This window comes from Eulemur rufifrons, chromosome 9 (assembly GCF_041146395.1).
Source record: "Eulemur rufifrons isolate Redbay chromosome 9, OSU_ERuf_1, whole genome shotgun sequence".
NCBI lineage: Eukaryota > Metazoa > Chordata > Mammalia > Primates > Lemuridae > Eulemur > Eulemur rufifrons.
In genome coordinates, this window is record NC_090991.1 from 39,951,425 (window position 1) to 39,965,132 (window position 13,708).

Consider the following 13,708-nt stretch of genomic DNA (forward strand, 5'->3'; position numbering starts at 1 on the left):
GCAACTCAGGGCCAACTTTCCCGAGCCCCCCCAAGCCCCACTTTCCCCAGCCACCCCGAGGCCTCCACAGTCACAGGTATCAGGCAGAAGTTCATAATCTTTAGACTTAAGGAATTAACAGGGGTGGGAGAGACTAAGCCAGGCCCAGGGTTTCTGGGCTCCCAGGGACAGGCTCAGCTACAGCAAACACAAAGGGAAACACAAAGCAGGGGGGTGGGGGACAGAGAGCAGATTTGGTCTTGAAGTTGGAGAGTGGGAAAGTGGTGATCCTCAGGAGTGGGAAGAAAGCTGTGTCTGAGGATGGCTTGGGCGGCCACCAGGGCAGCCCTACCCCCGGGGCTTGTCGCCGGTAGGGAAGGGAAACAGTCCCTCCCCTCCGTGCTGAGGAAAAGGCACTTGGCTCAGTCTCCTCCTCCTGCTCGCCCCATCCGTGGAAAGATGGAGTCCTCGTTTCCACGCCTCTTCAACGGCCCAGGGGCCGTTCCTGGTTGAGCCTCTGGAAGAAGCTTTTGCCAAACTCATAAGTGCTGATCATGATGGCGCAGGAGGGGGCAGCCTTGATGATCCTGGGGAGGAAGCCTGCGGCAGGATGGGCCAGGTCAACGTCCACCCACCCCCAGGGCAGGACAGGACACACGCGTGTGCGCTCACACACCACTCACCTGCAAAGAGTCCCCTGGTGCCTGACTCAGCCCGGATCCTTCGCAGCAGCAGCCAGGTAGAGTCCACGTGCAGGGGCGTCACTGCAAACGCCAGGCTGGCTCAGCAGACCCCACTTCACCCCGCTTACACCCTGCCTGCCCCACCCCTGCCAGGCCAGCCCTCACCTCTCACAGCCTCCATTGCTCCCAGTGCGACCTGGCGTTGGGTCTTCACCACGTCAAAGGGTAAAGTCAGCACCGCAGCTACCTGGTGGGGTGGGGAGAGGGCTCGGCTCCATTCCCAGGACCCCTGGCCCCTGTATCCCAGGGGGCTCCTGGGGCTGGGAGGGACAAAGGCCTCGCAGAGTCTGGCAAGTAGAGCGAGCGTGCTCCCTGACACACAGCTGATGCGCCACTATGTAGAGACTCTCCTCCCGGCATCTCCAACAACCCTCGGGGCCCCCAAGGACACCTCCAATAGCCTCACCTCCAGCCCAGTCACTCACCGTCCCTGAAATGCCGCCAGCCACAAAGCTGATGCCCACGGATGTCTGGTCCTTCGGCCTGAGCCCACTCAGCCAGCTCTTCACCAGCTCATAGTTGAACCAGTACAGGGCTGGGGGACATATGCTCATTAGAGATGGGGGGCAGTAAGGCGGGCCTCAGAGCCCCCATCTTCCACTGACGACCACTCCCTCCCAGTCGCGAGGCTGTCTACTGCATGCCAGGCCCTATAACAGGTTCTTGAAGAGTTAGCCCACAGAAAACCTGAGCAGATACTATCCTGTTTCACAGACGAGAAAACTAAGGCTCAGAAAAGTGATTTTCAGCAGGGCGCAGTGGCTCACGCCTGTAATCCTAGCACTCTGGGAGGCCCAGGCGGGAGGATCCCTTGAGCTCAGGAGTTCGAGACCAGCCTGAGCAAGAGCGAGACCGTGTATCTACTAAAATAGAAAGAAATCATATGGACAACTAAAAATACATATAGAAAAAATTAGCCAGGCATGGTGGCGCATGCCTGTAGTCCCAGCTACTCTAGAGGCTGAGGCAGTAAAATCGCTTGAGCCCAGGAGTTTGAGGTTGCTGTGAGCTAGGCTGACGCCACAGCACTCTAGCCTGACAACAGAGACTCTGTCTCAAGAAAAAAAAAAATAAAAGTGACGTCACGATCAGCAGTAACAAAGCAGGGACCTGGCAGTACACCCTGTGCAGCATCACCCTTACCCCATTCCCTGCGCCCCTGGGTGCCTACCTGAGAAGGGCACATCTCGAAGGGCAGTGGGGCCCCAGCCCAGCCACAGCGAGCGCCAGCCACCCTGAGCCACTGCAGCTCGAACGCAGGCACCCAGCTCGCGGTAGGACACATGCTGTGCCTGCAGCTTCGTGCGCATAAGCTCCAGGGGACTGATCACAGTCACGGTGCCCACTGCGGGGGGAATAACGGGGAGGGGTCAGGTCACAGGCCCTATGTAGCATTGCCCAGCTGCTGCCCCAGGATCTGGGGGCCTGGAACCCCCCCCCACCCCAACAGTCTGGCAGAGGCTGGGGCACAGCTGGGGACAGAGGAGATCGAGGGCCCAGGGCTGTGCTCACAGCGGGCAAGTGCACCAGCCACCATGGGTGCGTAGAGGTCAGAGATCAGGGCTCGACCACACAGGAAAGCCTTGAGTTGGTCGTAGGCAGTGAAGTAGATGGCGGTAGCTGGCACAGTCATCACCCTGGAGGTGTGGACAGAGGTTAGCTAGGACCCCTAAGGGAGTCTTATGCATTCCTGCCCAGCCAGCCAATGGGAAGCAAGGGATCAGCGGGTACCAGGGGAGGACAACGCACAGGACTAGGCTACTCACAGGGTGGCTGGGAGGCCGCTCCACAGGGTCCTGGTGCCCTCATGCCTCACAATCTTCACGAAAGCATCCTGGCCAAGCGGGCGCCAGTCCAGGGGGAAGAAGATGGACATGAAGGAAGCCTGTGATGGGGCTGGCCCAAGCTGGGCCTTTGCCTGATACCCTCAGCCTCTGCCCACAGCCCTGGGTCCTGCTGAGAGGCAGTCAGCCCCTCAGGCCTCCACATATGCAGTTCCCCAGTCTGGTGAACTCCTATTCACCCTTCAAAACCTCTTAGAGGCACTACCTTCTCTGGGAAGCCCTTACCAAACTGAATGGGCTACCTCCACATGCCTCACACTACCCATTCTTTCCTGGGTTTGCTGCCTGGCCAGACTGAACTCCTGGGGAATGTCCATGGTCCCACAGCTGCTCCTCACCATGGTGCCAGTGAAGCGGGTAGGGTCCTGAAACCAGGTGGCACAGCGGGAACCATTTGGGCACAGGTACAGGGGCTCCAGGACACCATTGCAGTACAGGAGACACTTCCCTGTGGATCGAAGAGAGGAGGGCACTGGGGAAAGGCAGGGGGTATTAGGATGACAGGGCCCTGGAACCTTGCAGGGAGGTGGGGAGTCCCTGCCCCTGGAAGGCCAGCAGAAGCTGAGATCCCTGTGTGAACACTCTGCTGGCTGAGGTGACCTGGAAGTGCGTGCTGGTCCATGGCTGCGGGACCCACGGGTGCCCTGGGGACACTGGGACTGTCCCTCCCCTGCACCCTCCCAGGCTTCCTATAGCTTGGGGCACTCACATTTGGCATAGGAGAGGCTCCAGAGTCTAGAGGAAGACACCAGCTCTAAAATATAAGGCAACCCCTCAAGTTAGGAGAGTCCCCCACCCACCCCAGGGACCCCATCTCTGGGAGAGCCTTCTTTTGCCCCGGCACCACCCCCCATCGGCTCCAGGGTCAGGTACTCACCACTGGCCACTGAAGGACGCTGAGACTGCAAGCGGACCTTCACCACATCCAGGGGCGTCACTGGGAGAGGAGGCAGGTCTCAGGACCCCACCTGTGACCCCTCCCCCAGGACCAAGCTGCCTCCAATGTCTGGTCTGCCCAATCCCCAGCTGCCCGCATCCCACCTTCGCAGGTCTTACTGAAAAGGGAGGTGACCACAGCCCCAGCGCCTGAGGCCACCATATGTTGCAGGGGGCTGATGCCCCCAGGGTCCTGGTCAGCCATCTTGTAGCTTCAATCCTGAAAACCAAACCTGAGTCACATGGAGCACCAGCTCACAAAACAGAACTCAGCAGGAGGGCCAGAAAGGAGGCACAGGTGCGGGACTTTAACCCCCTGCCCGGCATCACTCACCAAGCATGAAATTACAATACCCTGACGAGGACCTTTTAAAATTATCGTCAGCCCCACTTTGCCAAGGGGGAAACTAAGGCTCAGAGAGAGCAGGTGACCTGCCCAAGGTTACCCCGGGAGCAGTTTGGAAGGAAGTTAGCACAGCCATCCTTTGGTTAGTGGCAATAATAGCCCAAGGCCGTTCCCTCAGGCACATCACGTGCGCTTACTCTGCACCGCCTAAGCGCAGATGCGGGCTTCGGCCCTCCGGCCCAAATATCAAAACACCTGAGCCACAGCGCCCTCCACTCCAGCACCATGCCCCGGGGCGGGCACGTGGAGCCCCGAGGGCGGGCGTGGAGAGGTGGGACCGGGCCTCAAGGGAAACGGGTAAATGAATCTGATGAAGGGGCCGTCACCCGCCTCGGGCCTGCAGGCTGGGGTGCCCGGCGCTCCCCCGCACCCAACCTCGCGAGGCCGCACGGTCAGGCCCGGGCCTGGCTGGGAAGTACAGTCTTTCTGCCTCCTCTCCACAAATACAGGCCCGGGACTCAGCCGGGAGGCCGGGAGCAGGGACGGTGAAAGGGATCTCTCCTCAACCCCCGGTGACACTCCCTGCCCCGGACCCGCGCGCAGGGCCGCCGGTGAGACAGACTACGTCGGCCTGACGGCCTGCGACTCTAGGCCCCTAGCCCTGGCTCCAGGGACCCAACGAGAGACCCTACTCCCGCCTCCGCCCCCAGCCAGCCCTAGACCCGGCCTCGCCTCGCCTACTTGGCTCTAGGCTGGTGCTCGCGCGGCGCGGCACCGGGGGCCGGACCGGCCCATAGCCGCTCCGCGGCCGGTGCAGGTTCCGCGCGCACGCTCCCCCAGCACCGAAGCCGACTCCGAAAGCGGCCGAGTAGGCCCCGCCCTCAGACTCCGCCGCACAGCCCCGCCCCCTGAAGGGCCGACCGGCCGCACGCCCGTAGAGCCACAGGCCCCGCCCACTCGCGTCCTCCGCCCAGACCCGCGGTATTCCCGCCCCTGCGCCGCGGCCGCCCGGGCTGATCGCGCTCCCGCCCGGCGTTCCTTGAGAGCTGCAGGGCAAGGTCGCGGACTCCGCGTCGCGCATGACCCGCCAGCGGCGCCGCACTTGCCGCGTATTCTCAGAAGCCCCACCCCACCGACACCCCGGCCGAGCGCCGCCCCGGAGCCCCACTGCCCACGCGAACGCTCGGGACAGCGAGGGTAACCGTGTCTCTCTGCCCAGCGCGCGCTGCGCGGTGGCGGCGGCGACAGCGAGGCTTCAAGGCGAACATCAGGCAGCCGCGGCGCACGTCTACCTGCCGGGCTGCCCGCGGAGGTGTCGCCGCTTCGCGGAGATAAGCCGGGCGAGATTCGCACCATCCCCGCTTGCAGGCGAGGGACGAGCCGTAGCTCAAAGCCAGTTGGCAGCGGCGGGCCTGGAGGCCCCTCGTGCGGCCTCGGGCTCGTTGCGCCAGCGCTGCGTGGGGAGACAGGGAATCGACGGTTTCGTGTGGGTCATTCTCACGTCATTTCTTCCAAGTTTCAAAACTTTCTTAAGGAGGTGATTATTCAAATGTGTTGCCCCATCTTGCGGAAGGTGAAACAGGCCTGAAGCGAAGAGCCCGGGATTCGGACCGGCCGCTGCATTGACCCCCGAAGACTGCCTCCCCGGGCGGCGTCTCCGACTCCGCTCCTCGGGGGGCGCGTTTCTCTCCGGGGTCAGCCTCGCCCGGTGACCCCACCGCCCACCTCGCCTTTAAAACTTTCGCGCCGTCGGGAGTATTTGTCCCAACACAAAAAAACGAACACGGGGTGCTGGCCTGCGCCTTTAAGAATGGTAGGCTGTGGCTTTGACGTCATTGCCTTCCCCGCCTCTCAGGCCCCAACTGGTTGTGTCCGGCTCCGGAGTCGCCCGGGCTGCCGGCGCTTGCCGGGTTAGCACGTGGATGCCGACAGGCCAACTATCAGCTTTCCCTGGGAAAAGGCCGTAGAGCGCCCCACGGCTCGGAAACCCCAGCTCTGGGGACCGGGAGAGAGCGATCTGTGGCCTGTGAAGTGGTGCTGGTCTAAAGGGCGCTTTCCATTGCTTTCCATCCTCAAGCTGAGTTCAGCAATGACACAAAATAATTTTTAAGGAAAGAACCCAGGCCCCTTAACGTTCTTTACCACTTCAAAGTTTTCATTTACCTAGCACTTTCACAGCCAACAGCCAAGAGATTATTCTCCCCATTTTAAAGAGGAGGAAACTGAGGTCCTTGTGTATCATGACTTTCCTAGTGTGGAGTAAAACCCAGTTTGTCCCACAACAATCTCCCATTTCACAGATGAGAAAAGGGAGGCCTCAGAGGTCAATTGCACCAACATCACCCAGATGAAAGAGCCAGAATTCGAACCCTTACTTGCCTGACCCAGACAGGTTCCCATCCTGTCACCTTGTCAACGAACACTGTGCTCCAGCAGCACCACTTGCGTGCCACAAGATCAGGGCACATGGGAGGCAGGGACCTGGCTTCCCACCTTAGCTGCCACCTGCTAACAGGTATCTTAAGGACTCCAAGCCTTGGTTTCGACATTTATAAAATGAGCCAACCTGGCTACAGAGCTCTGCTTTGCTGGGAGAATGTGGATTAATGTCCCTTCGTGGAAGGCACCTTTGTGCCATAACTATCAAAATTCTAAATGCCCAGACCCTTGACCCAGCCAGACCACTTCTACAAATTTCTCTAGTCACCTGCTCATACAAGTGCAAAATGATACATGAACTTGGCCTTCATCATTGCAGCCTTGTTTGTAACAGCAGAACGTCCCTCAAAAGGGAACTGTTAAGTGTAAGACAATATCTCCTCGTGACAAATACCACACGGGCTAGTAAGGGCTGCAGATCTCTACATCATGATGTAAAACAATCTCAAAGACAGTTAAATTAAACAGCAGGCCCTGAGAGGGAGCCCCGCAGTTGCTCTGAACAGCAGCATTACACCCTCTAGGGGACATTTTTGAAATTTTTGAGGCCATTGCCGTTCCTGCTTCTGGCATCTGATAGACGACAGGTCAGGGATGCTAAATGTCCAATAAGGACTTTCCACAACAAGAATACGTCTCAGTTCTCTTTCTGGATGATCACATACATGAGAAACTCGTTCATAATTATGAGACCTGGAAGCTAGATCTATTTTACTCACATCTTTTTTGAACAGCTTTAATATGGTGTACATTGAATTTTCCAGAAATAAAACCACCGTGAAATCCTCAGGAAGTTTAGGCTTGGTCTTCATGAGAACTTTACCAAGGGCTGGACACAGTAGCTCACGCCTGTAATCCTAGCACTCTAGGGAGGCCGAGGGAGGAGGATCGCTGGAGGTCAGGAGTTGGAGACCAGCCTGAGCAAGAGGAAGACCCCATCTTTACCAAAAATAGAAAAAATTAGCCAGGCATGGTGGCTTATGCCTATAGTCCCAGCTACTCGGGAGGCTGAGGCAAGAGGATCGCTTGAGCCCAAGAGTTTTTTGAGGTTGAAATGAGCTATGATGATGCCACTGCACTCTAGCCCGGGCAACAGAGTGAGACTCTGTTTCAACAAAAAAACCAAAGAACTTTACCGAGGATCATTTACCATTTCAAGAAATCTTGTCCTGGTGACCACCTGGCCTGTGTGCACTGAGTCACTGACACAACACCCCAGCAGCAGAGATCGTGTGTGTAGTCATTCTCATGTGTAAGCCTGATCTTCTACATGCAGAGATACATAATTTTATTATCTTTTATTTTTCCTCTATATTACAGCTTGACCTTTCTGTGGGTTTCTAAAAATGTTGTGTGTAGGAAAATTGTATTATCTATGAATATCATTTCGGAATCTTAAAAGACAGCTGGAAAGCAAGTATTACCAAAAGCAGAGGACCCCATGAGCTCACCGAGCACGACCCAGTGCCCTGTGTTGGCATTGCCTGCCAGGGGCTGCAGTTCCGGCTACTCAGTGTGACCCAGGCTGTCTGGAGTAAGCTGGCCACCAGGCCAGTGTGCCAAAGGAGGAGCATTTGTCTTATTTGGGCACACACCAAAGGCCAGGTCCATATGTGTCTCTCTGTTTCTTTTTTTGTGTTATTGGGTATTTCTCTTTCTTTCTTTCTTTCTTTCTTTTTCTTTTAAATTTTTGAGTGTCTGTTGTGAGCCAAACGCCGTTGTAGGCACCGGGATACAGCAGGGAATAGGCCATGTAAGGTCCCTGCTCACACTTTCTAGTGCAGGAGACACAAAAAAACTGAGTAAATAAATAAGACAGACGAGATCGGGCGCGTTCAGGGTGGTATGGCCGTAGACAGGCGCGGTGGCTCACGCCTGTAATCCTAGCACTCTGGGAGGCCGAGGTGGGCGGATCGTTTGAGCTCAGGAGTTCAAGACCAGCCTGAGCAAGAGCGAGACCCCATCTCTACTAAAAATAGAAAGAAATTATATGGACAGCTAAAAATATATATAGAAAAAATTAGCCGGGCATGGTCGTGCATGCCTGTAGTCCCAGCTACTCGGGAGGCTGAGACAGGAGGATCGCTTGAGCTCAGGAGTGGAGTTTGAGGTTGCTGTGAGCTAGGCTGACGCCACGGCACTCACTCTAGCCTGGGCAACAGAGTGAGACTCTGTCTCAAAAAAAAAAAATAAATAAATAAATAAATAAGACAATGGCAGGCAGCCAGGGCACCTGTAAGGGCAAAAACAACAGGGTCACGTGATGGAGAGTGCCGGGGCCAGACTAGAAATAGGGGAGCCCGGGGCTCAGGGAACATCAACAGAGATGCACTCATGGCGGGGCCAAGGGAGGGTGGAGCAGGCTGGGGCGGAGGGAGGCACGCAGGTGAGACCCTGGGATGTCCCGGTAACTTAAATTGACGAACACAGGCTCTGGGTCAGACCTGGATTCAGCCCAGCCGTGTGACCTCAGAAAGGTTGCTTAACTTCCCTGAATCTTAGTTCTTTCATTGTAAAAGAGGAATGGTAATTGTACCTACCTCAGAGGGTTGTGTTAAAGATTAAAGAAGAACTTAAAGATTAAACGAGAACCTGGCACAACATAAATCTCAACAAGCACTAGCAGGACTTACTTTTAATTTTATTGATTTATTTATTTTGTAGAGACAGGTCTCCTACATTGTCCGGGCTGGTCTCGAACTCCTGGCCTCTGGCCATCCTCCCATCTTGGCCTCCCAAGGTGCTAGGCGTGAGCCACCACACCTGGCCAGGACCTACTTTTTAAAAACACTGGGATCAAATATGCCAGCGATTATCCTAGATTGAATTAGAGTCCCCTGGAATACACTGGAGTCCAGGTTTCCCTGCTAACTCACCTGGTCTCCTTTCTGGGCCTTAGTTTATCCATCTATAAGCTCCTGGCCCAACTCCTTCCCGGGGCTGCTGAGGTTGGGAAGGTGGTTGGTGACTGGGAAAGGGATCCCGGGTGGGCAGTTTCTTCCTCCCCTGGGCCCTCTTTGCAGCTGTCTCCTCTTTGGTCTTCTCTGCACACCTGCAGAGACTCTGACTTGACCTCTCTGAGCTGCTTGGGGAGGACAGTTTCCTCCCTGGGCTGGGACCCATTGCTTCAGAGACAGGTCACCATGTTAACAAGAGGAACTGCTTTGATGTTCTAAAAAGAATCCCTCCTGTTTTTAATGTGCCAGTTTACAAGATTTCTTCACATCCGTCATCCCATTTGAATCTCATATGACTGTGTAGAGGGCACGTGGGGGTCACTGTGTACCCATTTTACAGATGAGGAAACTGAATCTTGGAGGAGTTAAGTGGCCTGCACAAGTTACTGGGAGCAGATATCTCCTGGCTCCCAGGGGGCCTACCCGGAGGGGCTGGGGGTGCTGACGGGGGCTGGAAGGGCTGTGAGGGAGGATCAAGCAGTGAGCAGAGCTACTGTCAGCGTCCAGTGGAGCTGGTGACATGAACAAAAGCTCTGGGATCAGACGCCGACACCACGCTGCCTGGCTGGCGGCGACCCTGGGGAAGCCTCAGCATCTCGTGCACATGTGGAATGGCGGTGGCGCCCTGCGTGTTGTGCTAAGAATTCTGCGTACAGAACAGTCCTGATTCTTGCTCTCACCACTCCTGCCTCTGGCTCCCTAAGCTCATCAGCGCCCAGCTCTAACAGTCAGTGAGCCAGCAGTGCCACAACCCAAACTGTCCACGTGCTGCCCTGGAGAGCAGCTGGGCTCCAACTCCTAGAATCCCCAAGCCCTGCAGGGACCACTTGGGGGTGTAACTATCCCCAACCACCCTTCAGAAAAAGGTACAGGGTGGGGAGGGGTACTCAACATACTCACAGGGACGCACGACACTGGCTGGACCACCAAATGGGACCTAACCCCTCTCGGGTCTTCCAGGCCCAGTGGCCACCCCCTCACAGGGGAAGGACAGGGTGTCCTTAGACGTGGACCCAGGGGCTGTATGATGGAGGAGCTGGGAAGGGGACAGGACCTCAGTCCCTGTTGTCTTTGGTTTGGTTGGTTTTTTTTTTTCTTTCCACTCTAATGGGATCAGATTTTATATTATTAATTTTGTAAAATTTAACCAGAAAATGAATTCCTTTGTCCTGAATAAATGGAATTTGCTTGTCAAAATTCTTTCACACATAGGAGTGATGGAGAAGGACCTGACAGTTTATTGAGAAACTGCCCCATGTCACAGATGAAGGCACTGAGGGTCAAGGAAGTAAGCCAAAGTCACCCAGTGGGCAGGAGGCAGGGCTAGAATTTGAGCACAGCAGGCAGTGAAGACGTCTGGCTGCTCTGATCCCAGCCCACCATCCGGGCTTGCGGCTTGCAGAAAAAAGCTGACTCTTGTCCTCTGGCACTTGCCACCTGCCTGTCTGGGGAGAAAGGTTAGAGGACAAGAGGGCTGCTTTTCGTGTTACAATTCAATTAAAATGTATTTGCATGTGACATTTTGTTTAAAATAGTCATGGGGTAAAAAGCGGATGAAACAGGAAAGTGACCTGCCCACTGTCACTGGGCAAGTTCATGGCCTATGCTAGGATGGAACATGGGTCTCATGACTTCAGCTAGTTCCTCTGTCCCCAAATACCCTGCCACAGCCTCTAACCCGGGCACTGGCCTGAGCCTGCCTCCCCTTCCCCACCACTCCCCCCAGCTCTGGTGTCCTCTTTTCCTCCCAAAAAGGGACACTCTGCCCTGAAATGGAGCATTCCCCCACCACACCCCCGCCCCACCCCCGCCCCACCCCCACCTGTGCATTGGAACAGGTTGGGAAGAACACTCTGTCTGCTCCTGCCATCTCTGCCTGCCTGGCCTGTGGGGAGCTGACCAGAAGGATGGAACCCCGGGGAGCACGGAGTCATGTCCAGCGTGGGGGCTTCTGGAGACCTGGGCACAAGTCCCAGCTACTGCTTGAACTAGAAAATGCCTGCTGCTTTTAGAGCATTTTCAGTTGACAAAGCATTTTCCTATCCCTAATCCCTTTTGATCTTTATAATGAGGAAGGGACTCCCCGGGAATCCTCATTGCATTTTAAATTGGAGAAACAGAGATTGAGAGTGACCTGAGCCTGCAGCCAGGACAGGATATATAATTTGCAGGGTCCAGTGCAAATGAAAGCATGGGGTCCTTTGTTAAAAAATTATCAAGAGTTTCAAGACAGCATTAAACAAAGCACAGGCCTATTTCAAGCCCGGGGCCCTGGTCACATGCCCATGAAGCCGGCCCTGCCAAGACCCAGAACCCTGGCGTGGGCACTTTACAGCTTATAAACTTTCCAGCTTTGGCCTGAGCCTCCCTGAGCCTCAGTTTCCATTCCTGCAATGTGTGGAACACTGAGCACCAATCTCACTTCCAGGAGAGCTTTCTGGAACAGCTTAAAGCTCCCATCCCCAAGGCCTCCCCAGGTACCCTCTCCCCAAACCAGCCCTCCCAGCCTGGCTTCCTGGCCCTGGCCCTCTCCCCTCCCCCACGCTTCAGAAGTCCAGAAAGGACGGGTGACTGTGTGACTCTCTCCGGACTCATCCAGTCTCCTGTGTCAAGCTAGGGTTTCAGGCTATGACTCAGCCTACCCCTCATGCCTCCTTGGGACAGAGCTGGAGGCCAAGCCCGCAGGCACGCCCGTCAGGTGCCAGAGGATGAGAGCAGGCGGCTCAGGAACTGGGGCAACAATTGCTCACACCAATGTGACTCAAGAGGCAAGGGGAAAGGAGGGGTGGGGGCAGGGAGGCAGCTGTTTCTGTGCCTTCCCTCCAGCCTTGGCCTTGCAGGGTTGCCAGATTTAGCAAATAAAGAGACAAGATGCCCAGGTAAGTTTGATTTTAGATGCACAATGAAGAATGTTTAAGTGTAAGTATGTCTCAAATATTGCGTGGGACGTACTCATGCTGAAAAAATGCACTTTTAATCTGGAATTCAAATTTAACTGGGCATTCTACATTTTATCTGCCAACTCAAGATCATGGGGGTGGGGAAGCCCCCGCCCTGGAGCAGCTGTGGCTCCTCTGTGGGTGCAGAATAGTAATTCTGAATGAAGAAAACCCTGAAGGGGCAAGTGGAAGAACGAGAGAGAGGGTGAAAGACAGGGAAGGAGGGACGGAGAGAAGCTGGCCAGGCCTTTGCCCGGATGTCCACCTTGGAGAGTAGTGAGGGGCTGACCTGGAGGAAATTCGTAGTCCGAGGGACACACAGAACAGGAGGGAGGTGTGATTTCTCCCCCAGGGCCCTCTCCACATCAGGCTCCTGTGTGGGACCTCCTGTCACTTGTGGTGCCTCAATTCAGGGCAGGGCTGGCAGCTGGGGCCCAGTATAGCTGGGGCTGCAGCAGGAATAGAAACAGACCAGGAAGTGCATATTTATAACTTAAGCAAGGGGAAAGAAAGAAGAAGAAGAAAGCAGAAGCCACAAAGGAAAAGATTGATCAATAGATTTCAGATGACATAACAACACAAAAGGCAACAGATTGGGAGGAAATGTCTGCAACATATATTAAAAATATAATACCCAGAATATATAAACAGCTCCTACAGTTCAACAAGAAAGAGACAAACACTGCAGAAAAATGATCAGAAGATAGTGCAGGCTGGTCCGAAGGTAGTGAGTTATCTCACTTGATTGTTCACAGTCAGTTACAGATTGAACTCCTTGTTCTACTACTTACCCCCTCCTCACTACTGCACTTGACGAGTCTTAAAAAAAAAAAAAAAGAAGATAGTGCAATGGTTAATTTTGTAAGTCTACTTGGATGGTGTTTTTGGATGAGATTCACATTTACATCAGTGAACTTTGGGAAAGCAAATTGCCCTCCAAAATGTGGGTGGGCCTCACGCAATCAGTTACAGGCCTGAATAAACAAACAAACAAACAAAAAAACACTGGCCTCCCCAATCAAGAGGAATTCCCACCAGCAGACTGCTGGTCCTCAGACTTCAACAGCACCATTGGCCTCCTGAGTCTCAAGACTGCCAGTCCACACTGAGGAATTAGGATGGTTCTAATAAGAAAAACAGATGATATCAGAAGATAATAAATGTTGGTGAAGATAAGGAGAAATCAAACCCTTATGCATGGCTGGAGGGAATGTAAAATGGTGCAGTTGCTTTGGAAAATGGTCTGGTAGTTACTCGAAAGGTTAAACATAGAATTGCTATATGACCCAGCAACTCCATTCTGAGGTGGAAAAGAAAACATATGTCCACACAAAAACTTGTATAAGAATGTTCCCAGAAGCATTATTTATAATAGCCAAACTTTCAACAATGGATTAGATCAAGCAGAAGAAAGAATTTCTGGGCTTGAAGATAGGTCTTTTGAAATAACACAGGAAGACAAAAGAAAGAAAGAAAGAAAAAGAAAGAAGAAAGAAAGAAAAGAAAGAAAGAAGAATAAAAAAGA

General features: G+C 54.4%; 1 protein-coding gene across 7 annotated transcripts; it reads right to left on the reverse strand.

Moving 5' to 3' along the window:
• Window positions 1-79: 79 nt before the first annotated feature.
• SLC25A39 (solute carrier family 25 member 39) lies at window positions 80-5,584 on the reverse strand. 7 transcript variants are annotated; one of them, XM_069481511.1, is made up of 12 exons: window positions 5,141-5,584; window positions 3,608-3,722; window positions 3,444-3,503; window positions 3,276-3,320; window positions 2,905-3,038; window positions 2,489-2,556; window positions 2,235-2,359; window positions 1,894-2,067; window positions 1,148-1,257; window positions 828-909; window positions 663-743; window positions 80-579 (listed from the first exon to the last, which is right to left on the reverse strand). In XM_069481511.1, the coding sequence occupies exons 2-12, from the start codon at window positions 3,705-3,707 to the stop codon at window positions 464-466; spliced, it is 1,095 nt and encodes a 364-aa protein (XP_069337612.1). In that variant the 5' UTR covers window positions 3,708-3,722; window positions 5,141-5,584; the 3' UTR covers window positions 80-463. The 7 variants fall into 7 exon arrangements, with proteins under 7 accessions (XP_069337612.1, XP_069337615.1, XP_069337613.1 ...); XM_069481514.1 differs by lacking the exon at window positions 5,141-5,584 and adding an exon at window positions 4,590-4,711 and having other exon boundaries at window positions 2,905-3,014; window positions 3,623-3,722; XM_069481512.1 differs by lacking the exon at window positions 5,141-5,584 and adding an exon at window positions 4,590-4,711 and having other exon boundaries at window positions 3,623-3,722.
• Between the last annotated feature and the right edge of the window lie 8,124 nt (window positions 5,585-13,708).